Source organism: Penicillium chermesinum (assembly GCF_028974085.1).
Source record: "Penicillium chermesinum strain IBT 19713 chromosome Unknown utg000002l:1.0-5270490.0:1.0-5274688.0, whole genome shotgun sequence".
NCBI lineage: Eukaryota > Fungi > Ascomycota > Eurotiomycetes > Eurotiales > Aspergillaceae > Penicillium > Penicillium chermesinum.
Genome location: NW_026695312.1, coordinates 4,330,436 through 4,343,998, shown reverse-complemented (window position 1 = coordinate 4,343,998; position 13,563 = coordinate 4,330,436). Strand labels below are relative to the sequence as shown.

Genomic DNA, 13,563 nt, shown 5'->3' with positions numbered 1-13,563 from the left:
CCAGTCCAATGGGGCGCGTCTTTCGTTGAAATACAAATCACCAGCTCAAGCCGCCGTCAACTCTGCAACTCGACGTTCCAACTCGGGAACTGCCCGGAGTTGAATGTCCAATTCTTCTTTCTCGCTGTACAGGAGTTAGCATTTGTTTCAAACGGGGTGGGCAAGAACCCGAACATACTCTTCAAGCTTCAAACGGCGCTCCCAATCAAGCCCTGTAAACACGTAACCTCCCTGCCCATCAAACTGCAAGATCTTTTGGTGGTACTTCCAGAGACTCCGGCGATGCGACACGGTCATCAGAGTGATGCCGAGCTTCTTGGCAGTCTCGTACATAACCTTCTCGATCTCGAGGGTTACAGAGGACGTGCACTCATCTAAAATAGCAAACTTGGGTCGGTGATAGAACAGACGCGCCATAGCAATCCGCTGCTGCAAGCCTCCGGACAGCACATCGCGCCACTCCTCCTCCGCATCCCAGCCACCAGGGCGGTCCACTACCGAGGCGATCTCCACGATGGAGAGGATCTCAAACAGATCCGCATCAGTGACCCCCTTCGCACGCATCTCGCGCACGCCATCGGGGTAGATGACTTGCTGACGCAGAGTGCCGCGGGACAAGTACGGCCGCTGCGGGATGTAGAAGATGTCCTCGAAGCTGGGCTTCTTGACTGATCCACCGTAGACAGGCCAGAGACCGCCTAGAATACGGAAGAGCGATGATTTGCCGCACCCATTGGGACCGACAATCAGAAGGTGGTCGCCTGGGTGGACGGTAAAGGAAAGTTTGCGAACCAGGACATCGCCGTTCGGCGAGACGATGGGAACATCGGTGAACTCGATAGATTCACTCTCTGAGACCTCGCCGCGGCCCGAAAGCACGGCTGCGTTCTCCTCTGTCGATGCTGAGGATACGAGCTTCTTCTCGAATCGCCCGGCGACAAGATCATCCATGACTTCTAGTAAAGATGAGACCCGATCGGTGAAGCCGGCAAGCTCGGAAATCTCCTTGTAGGAGAACATAAGACGGCCAAAGGCATCCGATGATGATAAAAGCATTCGTCGGTTTGTAACGAAACCTAGGACTGGTCAGGACTCAGTTCGTATGACAAGGAGAGCGGGGAACATACTCTCTGTATGGTCGCTCATGCTGTGATTGACCTGTCCTGGAACCTTAAAAAAAACAGGCACACTACATAGCATCAGACCCAGAGCACCCCAGAAGTACTTGATCACAAAGTCCTCCATGAATCCATGGTACAGGCGACGGCGCAGGATCCGGTTCACGTGCTTAATTAATGTGAAATACCCCTTATCCAGGGTATCTTTTTCGGCCTCGTGACCATGGTACAAAGCTACCTCCTCACTGTAGTCAATAAGCCTGGAATGGAGGAAGCGAAACTCTCCTTCTAAACGAGCCTCGTCGGCAACATACTTGCCGAAAGGCGGCGTCAGCATGCGCATTACGTTCGCGGAAAGCTGCACCAGCAGACTCATGATGAATAACCCCTCTCCGCCGACGTTCTTCGAAAGGGAGTAATTGTAGATGGCCATGTCGAGAATGGGTTTAGCGAGGTTGGAGTATAACTCCGCCAGGCTGTCCGAAAACCGAGACACATCCACTGTGACCAGCTGGTCAGGATTCTTGATGCGGTCGTCAAGCGCGGAGATGGCATAGAAAGTCATATTAGATAAATATTTCTCGTGAATGTAATCCGTCAAGCGTTTCCGATAGCTGAGAGCGAGTCGGCATTGGTGATATGAAAGCTAGGTAAAAGAAGATGCAAGTTAGCCTCGGTATTGCGCCTCCTCGTTGCAAAACTGGGACTGAAAGAACACCCACCATCGAGTTAGTGAACGTAGCAGGGATAGCCACAAGCATCCACCATACAAGTCCGAGCAAGAAGTCCTTGCCCTTGCCTCGCACAAGGTTGCTCACCAGCCTGCCGTCCAGCTCAGCAACATACAGACTCAGCAGCGTGCGCAGCACAAGGAACACACTGTGACTCAATAAAAGACGTAGCTCTTTACTACGCCATCCCGGGATCACAATCCGCAGTAACCGAAGCAATTTGGTGAAAAACTCGCGGTTGATCTCGACCCGCTTCTTGCGCGGCTGCTCGTCATCGCCGAGGCTCTGGGTCCCCGGTCGCCTCCGCAACTCGATCTGCTTAGAGGCGGCTTTTTGCTCGGATATAGCATTGTGGATTCGCTTTGCAAGAGCAGCAAAGAGGGCGAGATAGACGCCGCGGGAGATGTTGGTGCGGTGGCGGAGGTACAAGGAGGTGAGGCTAGAGAGGATCTGTTTCACGGAACGGTCGGGTGGCATCAGCTTAGATTGAGCAGCCATGACGACTCGACGGATCAACCAGAGTCGGGTACGGGCATGACCGAGGATCGCGACGTTCTGTAATTGAGAGGAGAGGGAGTTGGAGTCGAGTCTGCGTAATGACGATGTCCGCTCACATGTGATAAACCCGGGGAAATCCTGCCGAGGAAGTCTAGTTGGCTCCACCGCCTCCACATCGCTGTACCTGCAAGTTCCTCCTAAGGCTCTACTTGTATATGAGCTAAACGTCCTTAGGCCCTGCTAGTACTGGTATATGTATCCAGGCCGAATGTGCAGACTGTCTCGTCGGGCCTGAGTCACTGGTTTGCAATCCTTGTGCTCTACGATGGACAAGACTCATCACACTATGTTGACCATTTGCGAAATTATGAAGATAAGGACAAAACGAAAGATACATTGCTGTCGCTGGGTATGGGCCTAATATACGAATAAAAAGAAATGAGGTATATACATACGAGAACGCTTTCAAAATAGAATCAGTCAAGGAGGACATTTGTATAGACTACATTCATAAGCCGATAATCATCTCAAGATGGTGGAGAGTCGCTGTCCGGGGAGTCGTTCTTCCCTTGTGGACCGTGACCGTTGGACACAGAAGTAGCACGGCGCAGCCCACTGTTGATCTGAGCTGCGATCTGCGACTGCTTGAATCTCTCAAAGCTCTCAGCATCTTGCTTTCTCGCAGCCCAGAGTTCATCGACGGTATGACCGAGCTCTGCAAACGTACGCTCAGCTTCGGCACTTTCGAATGGTGACTGAGACTGCCGATCCTGCAAGCGCTCTAGCTTTTCGCGGAGTGCCAGAATGTGGGAGTAGTCATCTTCATCACCATCACCTTGGCTAGCAGGGGGGATTTAGTAAGTCGCGCCGAAGATGTTGGCCAATTCGATGGACATGGCCTTCTTCCGATGTCATGGCGCGGGCATGCAGCGAGGTCATAGAGCTACTACGAGAGAGGGTGATGTCGAAATTGTCGGCATCTTCATCGTCCACAGCGTTCTCGTGGTCTGCGCTACTGCCATGCAAATTGGCACTAGTGGCCATAGCTGAGAGGTCCTCGCCAGAATGTTGAGAATTGGTATCCGGAGGAGTAGAGGGCGGTGCAGGTTGAGAAGCAAGGCGCGTTTCGGGGTACTCGTCTTCGAAGCGCTGGATCATGCGTTGCAAAGTCATGTCCAAAAATTGGAGACGTCCTGTGAAGATGACGATGATGATCAGTATTGTGAGCATTTGGACAAGGACGGGGGTAAATCATACTGTAGCTGGCATCGTTACCCGCCCGATCCTCGCGGATGAGGGCAGTCTGGATGCGAGCGCGAATATTACGAGCTGACTCGAGAAGATTTTTCGACATATCGCCAGGTCTCTTGGTAACAACACCTCTTGACTTCCGACGCCTAGGTGTGTTGGCGCCACTAGGCGGCGCAGAAACCTCTCCAGCATCCCCAAGGTGGTCTAGATTTCCAAGACAGACACCGAGTGCCTTGACGACACCTGTGCCGCCCAGGACGTAATCTTCATCTGGCGCAGCCTCGTCGTCATCGTCCACCGTTTCTTCCGTGCCGCTGGCATGTCCCACCATGTGCTGTAGGATTTCTGGCACAACGACGTCTTTGTCGGCCAATGGCGCAAGTGGTCCCGTAATCTCCTCGCCAATCGCACTTCCCTCGAGGTTGCGAAGCGAGTAGGCGACGATTTGGGACGCAAGTGCCTTAACAACTTCGTTATTCTCCGCAGTCGGGACTTCAATATCCACTGCGACGATTGTCCTAGATACGCGCACAGCAGCCATCATGGAAGCATAGACGGCACAAGCCTCTTCCTGAACTGCTGGATCAACAGCTGACGCCAAAGCAGTAATTTGAGGATTTTCCAAAATATTCAGGTGGCAGAGAACGGGGCACTCCGGCAAGACCTCCGCGAGTCCAATGACATGGTCGGGGGAAAGATTCACATCTGCCAGATGAATACGTCTAAGCGATGGCATCTTGGGCAAGAAGCGTCTGAAGACACCCAGAGCGCTTTGCTGTCCTGTGAATAGTAGGGCATTGTGAGAGAAATCGATAAAGCGAAGATTATGAAGTCGAGCAAGGGCTTGCAGTAGAGGCGATATGACCGAGGAATCGAGTCCGCAATCAGCCAAGCTAATGGCGTAAAGAGGTTGCTCCGGCTCGATGGCCTCAATGATAAGATCAAGATCGTCTTTGAGCGCATTGCCTCCAAGATCGAGTCCCTCACACTTCCCATCTTGCATATACTTGACAACATGCTCCAAGCTCTCCCTGGTCAGATCATTGTTCGCGAGACCCAACCGTCGAAGTCCCATCTTCGTTGTCGCTTCGCAGATCCGTTTGATTTGCTCAGTAGAAGGTCTGCATTCACTCATAAGAAGCTCCTCCAGATGGTCACCGTGGAATCTTTCTGCAAGGGCGCATGCGAAAGTGTCGCAGACATCTGGGCCAACGGATCCAGCCGTGGTAGGCCCAGTTGACCCAGCAGAGACGACTCGTGGCTTTGGGAACTGTATGCCAGACAAGTCGATTGCCCTTAAGGACTTGGATAGATGGACGAAAAGCCCAATATGGCGCCATCCTTCGCGGCCGATCTTCGGGTTGTTCTTCAACGAGAGTTTCTCCACCACACCCCAGCGCTCTTCCTTAATGACGGAGGCCTCGAATCTGCGAGCTCGTCGCCTTCTCGAGCGCATTTGCTCTACAGTCTTCGTAGATAATAATGCAGAGAGAATAGCCCGCACGGATTCGTCGGTGAGAGCGCAGCTTTCAAGAAGCAACTTGCGAACCGGGACCACGGCGAGCCAATCGCTTAAGGTTGAGATATCCTGAAGCGTCATGGGGAAGTTGCTCAGATCAAGTGTAGCGACAGTACCAGGAGATTCGGCAAGAGTCGATGAAGGTGAAGAGATCTCGTCAACGACTCGCTTCAAAACGGGTGTCTCGCGCAGTTGGCAACATCGGCGGTAGATACGCACAGGATCCGTGGTAGGATGGCTTTGAGTCTTGGAGCGAGAGCCCGTGGGAGACGGTGGGCGGGAGTCCTCCTCATCATGCTCAGCATCGAGCTGCAATGGAATAGTGCCATTGGCCACAGCTTGTCTCCGTTTGCGCTCTTTGCGCTCCTTTCTCTCCTCCTCCGAACGCTTCTTCTTCTCGGCTTTGCGCGATATTTCTTTCACTTCGCCATTCGGCTTGCTGTCCGCGGGCGTTTCGGGTTCGGGAGGTGAGGTTGACGCTGGAGCATCGGACGGACCGGTAGCTTGGGTTGGAACAGGCGTTGGCGTTGCTGTTGGCATCGGATCTTCCTTCTCTGCTACTGCAGAGTGGGTATTTTTCGCAGCACCCACCTCCTCTTTCGCCTTGTCCTTGATCTCCGCCTTCTTTGCTTTTTGGCGGTTGTGTTCGGCTAGGGATTGGCGTAACTGATTTGTTGGAGGAGCGTCTTCATCAGAATCATGATGAGATATCCCTGCGATTTCCACATCGACGCAAAAAGCCACACGCTTCAGCTTCGCTTGATTCAAGTCCGAGATCTTGCACCGATCTCGATCTTGGTCAAGGTTCATGATACGTCGAGGGCACTTCACGTTGGGCGGAATCTTTGGTAATCCGCCAGAGTTGGAAGATAGCTTCCTGAGCGCATTGTGCAGGAAGGAGGGTCCTTTAGGGGATGTCGATACTGTTGAACTGGATGGATCGTCTTTCTTCTCGAGATCCCTCTCACCAGGCGAATAGGCGGCTCCGAACGGATTGTGCATATCCATGGGCGACGTGGCCTTTGGACTAGCAGGAGTTCCCTTCAAGCTCGACTGGGACGGAGGAGTGGACCCAGAGGAGAATTTGGAAGATATAGTAGATATCCATGAGTTTCGGCGCCCATTGACTTGCTTCGGACTTGATTTCGGTGGCGGACCCGACGCAGCCAAGATTTTCGGGTCGAGCTTTGTGTCTACAGGCGGTAGAGGGATATCCACAGATAATGGCTTCTCATCTATCTTTGGGAGACCATTTTCGGGCTCTCTTGACCCATTTGGCTCTCGGGGTTCACTCGGAGGTCGGGCGGGACTACTATTGGATCGATTCCGCCGGTGAGATTTGTGGGAAGGGGTGGTGGTATCATTGCCATTGACGGGCTTGTTGTCGCCAGAGTTCGAGGAAGCAGATTTGGTGCGGGAGAGGTGATCTAGTAATCAGACTGTCAGCCATTGCTTTTCTTTACACTGCATCTTTCCCTTGCGCGGAGGCGGGCGTTGGAGGATCCGAGCCCCGGACCCAGCCGCCCATCGCGTGGGGGTTTAGAGCAGGGTCTTTACCTTTCTGCGAGTGATGGAGCCAGCTCACATCTACCGTCTGAACGCCCTCCATGCTGAGCTCCCTTTCACTGTTCGGTTGTGGTTGTTGTGAAGTTGCCGGACGTCCAGCGCTATGAAGGGCAAACCAGTAGTGTGGCGCGGAATATAATGACGGATGATCTGAGTGCCCTAACTAACTAGATCGGATGACGCATGGCTGGGCTGATCTCCCCCACTTTGAATAAAGGACTCTTGCGGCAATTTCACCGTTTCTCTCAAGAAACCGGCACTCGTTTTCCAAGAGAAGCGGATCGAATGAGAATGCGACCGTATCGATGGTGACTAAGGCGAGGGTGGTCTAGTTACAGATGACCAAAGGGATTCACCGGCAGGACGGGTGGCGACATTATCAGGGGGAGAGAAGGAAAGGGGGTAAGACCTAGGGGGCAAAAAAAAAAACCCATGGAGTCAACCCCGGATGAAGTCCAAGGTTCTCCGGTGACATAACCCAGTTGTGGAAGCCGTTTCGGTCATCGACTGTAGAAGAACTATGGATGGAGTCTCCACTACACCACGTGAGGTAGCAACCCAACGATTACTGCCAAAGAAGCTAACTAGTTAGTTAACTAGTTAGTTCATTCGTATTATTAATACACCAGAACGAAGTAATTGAAAACTCAGACGGCTACGAGGAGAGGCCCTTCTACAACCGAGCACTCCATATTGGCAGAGTCGTCGGCTAAAACCACCTGATGACTGACTCAGCGCTGTCCCAAAATGCGGGATAATGTGGGGAAAGAAGAACAAGAGCCGATTTCGCAGAAGAAACAGCAGCCAAGGAGCGAATCTGCAAATTTGCAGACTAGCGGCTTTGGGCTAAGAACCACTTGGGTCTCCCCAAAAGTGATCGTCAATGCACATACTCCATTCATCCTCCCCCTCCCCGGTCGATCCATACGCAATAATGCACTGCAACACAAAAAAACCGGGTATCTGCAGCAAGGTATTGAACGAGACATGCCATAATTTCTAGCCCTTTGGCCCTCCGGCCCTCCTCCTAGAAGTAAAATCGAGAATCCAAAAAGAAAAAGAAAAGAAAAGAAAACGCCATCCAATCCCTCCAAGGATATATAAACGCCTTCAAGTTCCATGCTACCCACAAAATCACATGATAATGGAAAAATGTCGTCAGTCCCGGAATTATGTCGCTCCCCCGGGCTCAAGCGGAATTAGAACATCTATTCCGCGCTAGATAGGTCGCGCAGAATTTCCCAACCGTATTCGTCTTCTGGCTTTTCAGGCTCCATGCCTAAGGCGTGGCGGTAAGCTCGGACTTCGTTTTGGAGCCCCGCAACGATTCGGATTGGTAACGCATCTTCCTCAGATCGCAAGCGGTGTGCAGTGCGGATCATTTCTGCGCAACGCATGGTTTGGGCGTGCCAATAGTCACGGTCGAGGCGGCTCTCGAGGTGGGCGTCTCGTTCGGTTTGCAAGAGGTTGTTATAGTGATTTTTCTGGTAGAGATAGTGCATATTGTTGTTTTGACAATAGTTTCGGATCTGCTCAACCATAGTGCCCACTCCGGCCTCATATTCGCCAATGAGCTTCGCATTCTCCTGTCGTTCTTGTTTGAGCTCCTCCACAAGTCGCTTTTCTTTGGCGAGCGCACGTTCGAGTTCCAGGATCCGGGTTGCTTCAAATAGGAATGTTAGAACTGAGGTCTCGTTGAATTGATCGCTAGACAATCGCGCCTTGTGGGATGCCTACCTGTTATCTCGCCATTGACTTGTTGCATCGCAGGGCTTGCCGTTTCGGAGGAACCATGTTTCTGAAGATAGGCTGCAAGTTAGCTTCCAACCAAATTGGCAAATTGGATATGCGTTTAATCAGAGCGCGCAAACATACCATGATCTCCTCGGCGCTTGTGACGATGTTCTTGGTGACCTCACGGTTGTTCTTCAAAACCTCACTCAGCTCCAGCACCATATCGTAGAGATGATGCAGATCCATCTGATGGCCGGCATTCAACGGCATGGCGCCATTCATAGCCGCCATCCCGGCGCCGTTAGTTTGGGAGCCCTGGTGAGAGAGTGCAGGAGAGACGGGTGGACGAGGGATGTTTGCCATGTTGGGCGTGCCAGGGGAGCCGTCGACGTAACCGGAGAACATGCCCGAGGGGGGGTTGCCCGACATTCCAGGACCACTGTTCATGGACATATCAGCGCGCGCAAAGGCACGATTCAACTCTTCCAGCTGCGGATCGTTGGGATTGATCGGTCGCGAGGAGCCGTTTTCCTCGTCGTACCAGGCGGCGTGGTTTTCCACACCCAGGACCTCCTTCTGAAACTTCTCCAGGTCCCGGCGAGTGACGTGGGTGGAGCGACGGCGATGCCCACGGGTAAACGTTGCCTTAGAAGGCGAAGAAGGCGTAGCACCCTCGATGATGGCGGCGCAATCGAGAACAACAGGGGGATCAACGGCGTCGGAGCAGTGGTCAACATCGACGATGGTGCTCTCGCTGATGTGGTCTCGCGCGCCATCCCAAATCGGGCTAGCGCCTCCTTCCAGCCCAACCAGCCTTTTCATCCTATCCAGTGCGTTCAGAGAGCTCATCGATACATACAGGAGGGTACGGGGCTGTGATCCTATTCACACATGGCCTTTTTGTCTCCAGGGGTCTAGGTACCGGCACGAACCCAGATTTGGAACTCAGACGAGTCCGAGAGACTCGAAGTGTGAGGATAGCCGGCGATCCGGGAAGTCAATGACGATGAAGAGTGCGAAACTTGAATGAGCCAGCGGAATCCCATAGAATTGGCCTCCCCCTCATGAATCGCTCCTGCTACAATAGATAGCCCAGACATTTGCATCTTATTTAGTCCTGCCATTTCAAGCTTCCCAGAGCGCTTTCCTATTCCCGCTGTCAATGCATGCGGGCTCCCTTAGAATAGAAATCCGCCTCTCGCAGTACCTGACGGCTGATTCATGAGGAACGTAGAGAGCCTCCCACTGTACTCAATTTATGATTATAATATGTTCACACGGTGTAAGAGCTTTCATACCGCATGGACCACGATAGTTCAAATATACAAGGGTTGTCATGGTCCAAGAAGAGTTCGTTAAATCAATTCGTCAATTCATACCCCAGCGTCCATCAAAGCTTCTAGCCGTTTACTTGATCCTGGTAGTGAGTACTCGCCATCTTGGATGTCACCCCTGGGCTTCTGTTGTGCAATCCTTCCGCCAACCCGCGCGACGAGCATGCGCATCCTCTCGAGTTCCTGTGCAAGCTCTCCGTCGCGAGTAACAAGATTCGGCTGAATGTTCTCCTGTGGTTTGTTGAAGGGCTCAAGTAATTTTTGAAGATATCTGAGTTGGCCCAAGCGTCGCTGCTTCTGCTGACGTTGCTGATCCAGACTGACGAGCTTCTCTCGTAGCAGCCGGTACCTGGACAATCAAGTTAGCCAAAAAGCCAATTGGCGGCTTGGATAAGTGGCCGCAAGCGCTCACCGTTCGTTTTCGTCGCTGCTCGATCCTTGGCCATTTAAATCCTGAGGCAGTTTGGTAATGCTCCTGAAGTATATCAGCGCATGGCTTCCAAAGCATTGATAGGGCTAGTGAGCATACACTTGTCTCGAGAGATCTGCGGTCCTATCGACACCATTGGCAGACACACTGTTGTTCTGCGCCTCCTGGTTGACTGAGGACCAATAGAGACTGGCAATCTGGTTGGCAACATGATGGATTGCCTGGGAAGAGTAGACAACTCGGTTGTGCTGTTTTGCCGCCTGGTTTACTGCACTAGGATTTAGTATGGCCAAGGGAAGGGATTGCAACGAGGGCCATGTTGTCGAGAACGACATGAGTTAATGTACCTTTGTGTAGAACATCTTCAATTACCTTGTCTGGTAGTTCGTCGTCGTTGATCTCCACTGCATAGTGCCTCCAGTCTTCGGGTGGCTCGAGATTCTCTGAGAGAATACGTACTTGGCCTCGTAGAAAAGCCGACTTCAATTCAGAGATCGTCCGCGTCGAGTCCATCATTTCATTGTTTCATGGGACTCTGTTGTTGACGGAATGATGGCTTCGTTCGAAAACGCGTCTTTATCGATAACGATAACATCACGTGTACCGTGTCAGCCCCTGCTCAGAGACAGGATGGGAGCATGCTGGTTAAGATATTTTGGAATTTGGAATAAAATGAGAAAATGCTTTCTTCTAGCCCACTCACGTCCATACTGTAAATTTCCAGGGTAAGTTTGATAACTTTGGCTCTTGAGACCCTCGGGGTACTATATCCTCGGCCTCCACCCCCATATTCCAGGACCTCGGCAACTCGCACTAGAGCAACTTCTCCGGCAGAGCTCCAATCCGGCGTTTAGCAGCCCCCATCGTCTCTTAATCTCTCAATAACCTACTTTTCGATCTGACAAAAGGTACTGGGCTTACACTCCATTTGACATGGGAGGAAACCATCGGCCAGTCTGTCTCCTCTTTGACATCGGAGGAGTGTGTGTAAGTCAGTCGGGCTCGATAAGAGAGCAAAGCTGATAAAGATCAGGTTGTCTCGCCATTCCAGGCAATCCTCGACTACGAGCTATCCAACAATATTCCTCCGGGATGGGTGAACTTCAGCATTTCCCGGACCTCGCCAAACGGCAGCTGGCATAGGATAGAGCGGGGCGAGATCCCTATGGACGCCAATTTCTTTGCGGCTTTCAACGAGGATCTCTGCAACCTCACGTTGTGGAAACAGTTCCACGAACAGCAGCATAAAAAGAAAGGCCTAAGTGGCACAGTGACCGTGCCTCCACTGCCCAAGGTCGACGCGGAATGGCTCTTCTGGGAAATGATGAGGGTATCGCGCGCGCCAGACCCTTACATGTTTCCTGCCTTGAAAAAGCTGAGGGCCTCGGGTAAATTCCTCCTTGGTGCTCTCTCCAACACCATCAAGTTTCCAGAGGGCCATCCTTACAATAATGATGCGTCTGGTCTCAGGTCACAGTTTGACTTCTTCATTTCCTCGGCGCATACAGGGCTGAGAAAGCCAGATCCAAGAATATACCAGGTTGCCATCCAAGAGATGGATTCCCTCGCTAAGAAGCGCGGGTTTGCCGGGGCTACTGCCGGTGATATCTTTTTCTTTGATGACATTGGCGAGAATCTGAAGGCGGCAAAGCGCGCAGGCTTGCACACCGTCAGAGTTACCCTTGGAAAGACACAGGACGCAGTGAAGGAGCTAGAGAAAATCACGGGGCTTCAACTACTGGAAAGTGAAGATAAAGCGCGATTGTAGTTGGGGAATGGACAATATCAGAATCGAGACTTAAGTCTTCAAACCAATGAAAATTTCTGGTATCGTAGGGAATATTATTTCCCACGTTCACTAGTATCAAGCTTGAATCTACTGTGGTCGGGATGAAGCATGTCTTCCGAATCATTCACATTGAAAGTTGAACTTTATAATACCTGACGAAGCATCTGAAACAGCACCTAGGGAGGTGGCCTTACACTGACCAATATATTGGAGAAGCTTAGTCCTGATCATCAACTTCCTTGGGCTCACCGACAGCCGGCAGTCGACGATCCCCAGTAAGCGTACAATCAACGACGTGGAAGATCTCATCTTTACCCTCCTAAAGATGTGGAGGTATGGCAGCGCCCTTTTGGAAGAGACTCTGGGACATGGTTTAGTTTCCCAAAATAGACCACAGCCCATTCGAAAATCACCAACTGGGAACATTTGGCATGAAATGTCAAATGGAGGACCGTCATTCTCGGTATATGCTTGATCCTCATAATCCCATGCTAGGCTCTGTCAATGAAAGGCATGTCTAGAAACCTTACTGATCCCATAGTCCGCCTCAGCTTAAGCACCAGATGGGGTGGAAAGTGGACACCGGCTGGTGGCGACTCGCCTCGGTTCGCAGGAAGAGCAGGATTCTTCATGCCGGGGGCAAAAGAGGCACTGCACTCGAACGAAGTACTTGTCCTCGGCGATGGTGCGCACACGATGATTCCGGCCAACCTTGCGGGGCGAATACAGCAATCCGTGATGTCGGCGATCTGTCTCGCTTCCGATCCGAGAAGGATGTTTCGCAGGCAGTCAAAGCACACGACGAGCTCGTCATCCCATGTGGCAAGGATTTAGCATTTGAAGTGGAGCAATGGGGCGCATCAGGAGCTCCTACTGCCCAAAAACCGGACTTGTATCCCTACAATCTAGATCTGGTCTTCTGGGAACCCTAGGGACAAGCTCCGGGCTTGAAGATGAATATATTAATGAAGTAGCCTCAGCGAGATCCTTTTCATTCCATATAAGGTATTTACTGAGTTGGTATGACTCTTTACCCCCTAATAGGATGTAATAAGCATCTTTCCACGTGTCAGACGACATGATGTGTCTCAAAGGATAGCCAACGACAGAGAAGCCCTGGGAAACATTAGTTACGGTGAGGAGACCTGTTTAACATTAAAGTTACCTTAAAATGTGGGAGGTCAAATTCGCATTCGAAACGAAAAAAGCCAAAATGAAGGGGCGCAATCCGGACACATCCCGACATGATGGGACCAACCCCCAAGGCGCCGCTTCCCTCAGGGGCTAGTTTTATGTTGTAAGCCTATATTGAGAGAAACCAGCCTCCAAACGAAGGAATGAATAATCTCCATGTAATGACTGTCATGAGCCACTCTCAACCCGTGGGTGATGCCACGGGACATTTTAAGTACGAATTCACCGGTTCCCCGAAAACATCGGCCTAATTAGCCTGGATTTAGACTCACTCCTGCTTGCCCACTAGCGTTTAGAGATAAAGCCCAGGATTGAGGCCGACCGTGCTGTGCATATTTATAGATGGTGAAACGCATGAACCATGATATTCTCCGATCAGGAGAAAATCAGGGATGATGC

At 51.6% G+C, this 13,563-nt stretch overlaps 6 protein-coding genes across 6 annotated transcripts; 2 read left to right on the top strand and 4 right to left on the bottom strand.

Moving 5' to 3' along the window:
• Positions 1-45: 45 nt before the first annotated feature.
• Positions 46-2,347, bottom strand: N7468_002499 (ATP-binding cassette long-chain fatty acid transporter PXA2; the record flags this gene model as incomplete). Its single annotated transcript, XM_058471796.1, has 4 exons — positions 46-124; positions 179-1,076; positions 1,128-1,764; positions 1,841-2,347. 4 exons carry the CDS (start codon positions 2,345-2,347, stop codon positions 46-48), a joined length of 2,121 nt encoding a protein of 706 aa, XP_058334937.1.
• A 527-nt stretch (positions 2,348-2,874) lies between these two features.
• Positions 2,875-6,726, bottom strand: N7468_002498 (putative cell wall biogenesis protein Mhp1; the record flags this gene model as incomplete). The annotated part of the gene is made up of 4 exons (XM_058471795.1): positions 2,875-3,187; positions 3,216-3,540; positions 3,605-6,544; positions 6,675-6,726. 4 exons carry the CDS (start codon positions 6,724-6,726, stop codon positions 2,875-2,877), a joined length of 3,630 nt encoding a protein of 1,209 aa, XP_058334936.1.
• A 1,165-nt stretch (positions 6,727-7,891) lies between these two features.
• N7468_002497 (uncharacterized protein) lies at positions 7,892-9,239 on the bottom strand (the record flags this gene model as incomplete). Its single annotated transcript, XM_058471794.1, has 3 exons — positions 7,892-8,346; positions 8,421-8,481; positions 8,559-9,239. 3 exons carry the CDS (start codon positions 9,237-9,239, stop codon positions 7,892-7,894), a joined length of 1,197 nt encoding a protein of 398 aa, XP_058334935.1.
• A 551-nt stretch (positions 9,240-9,790) lies between these two features.
• On the bottom strand, positions 9,791-10,697 carry N7468_002496 (kinetochore subunit FTA4 family protein; the record flags this gene model as incomplete). The annotated part of the gene is made up of 4 exons (XM_058471793.1): positions 9,791-10,100; positions 10,164-10,226; positions 10,281-10,429; positions 10,491-10,697. 4 exons carry the CDS (start codon positions 10,695-10,697, stop codon positions 9,791-9,793), a joined length of 729 nt encoding a protein of 242 aa, XP_058334934.1.
• Positions 10,698-11,114: 417 nt separating this feature from the next.
• On the top strand, positions 11,115-11,949 carry N7468_002495 (HAD family hydrolase; the record flags this gene model as incomplete). The annotated part of the gene is made up of 2 exons (XM_058471792.1): positions 11,115-11,168; positions 11,215-11,949. The coding sequence occupies 2 exons, from the start codon at positions 11,115-11,117 to the stop codon at positions 11,947-11,949; spliced, it is 789 nt and encodes a 262-aa protein (XP_058334933.1).
• Positions 11,950-12,533: 584 nt separating this feature from the next.
• Positions 12,534-12,902, top strand: N7468_002494 (uncharacterized protein; the record flags this gene model as incomplete). Its single annotated transcript, XM_058471791.1, has 1 exon — positions 12,534-12,902. The coding sequence occupies one exon, from the start codon at positions 12,534-12,536 to the stop codon at positions 12,900-12,902; it is 369 nt and encodes a 122-aa protein (XP_058334932.1).
• Between the last annotated feature and the right edge of the window lie 661 nt (positions 12,903-13,563).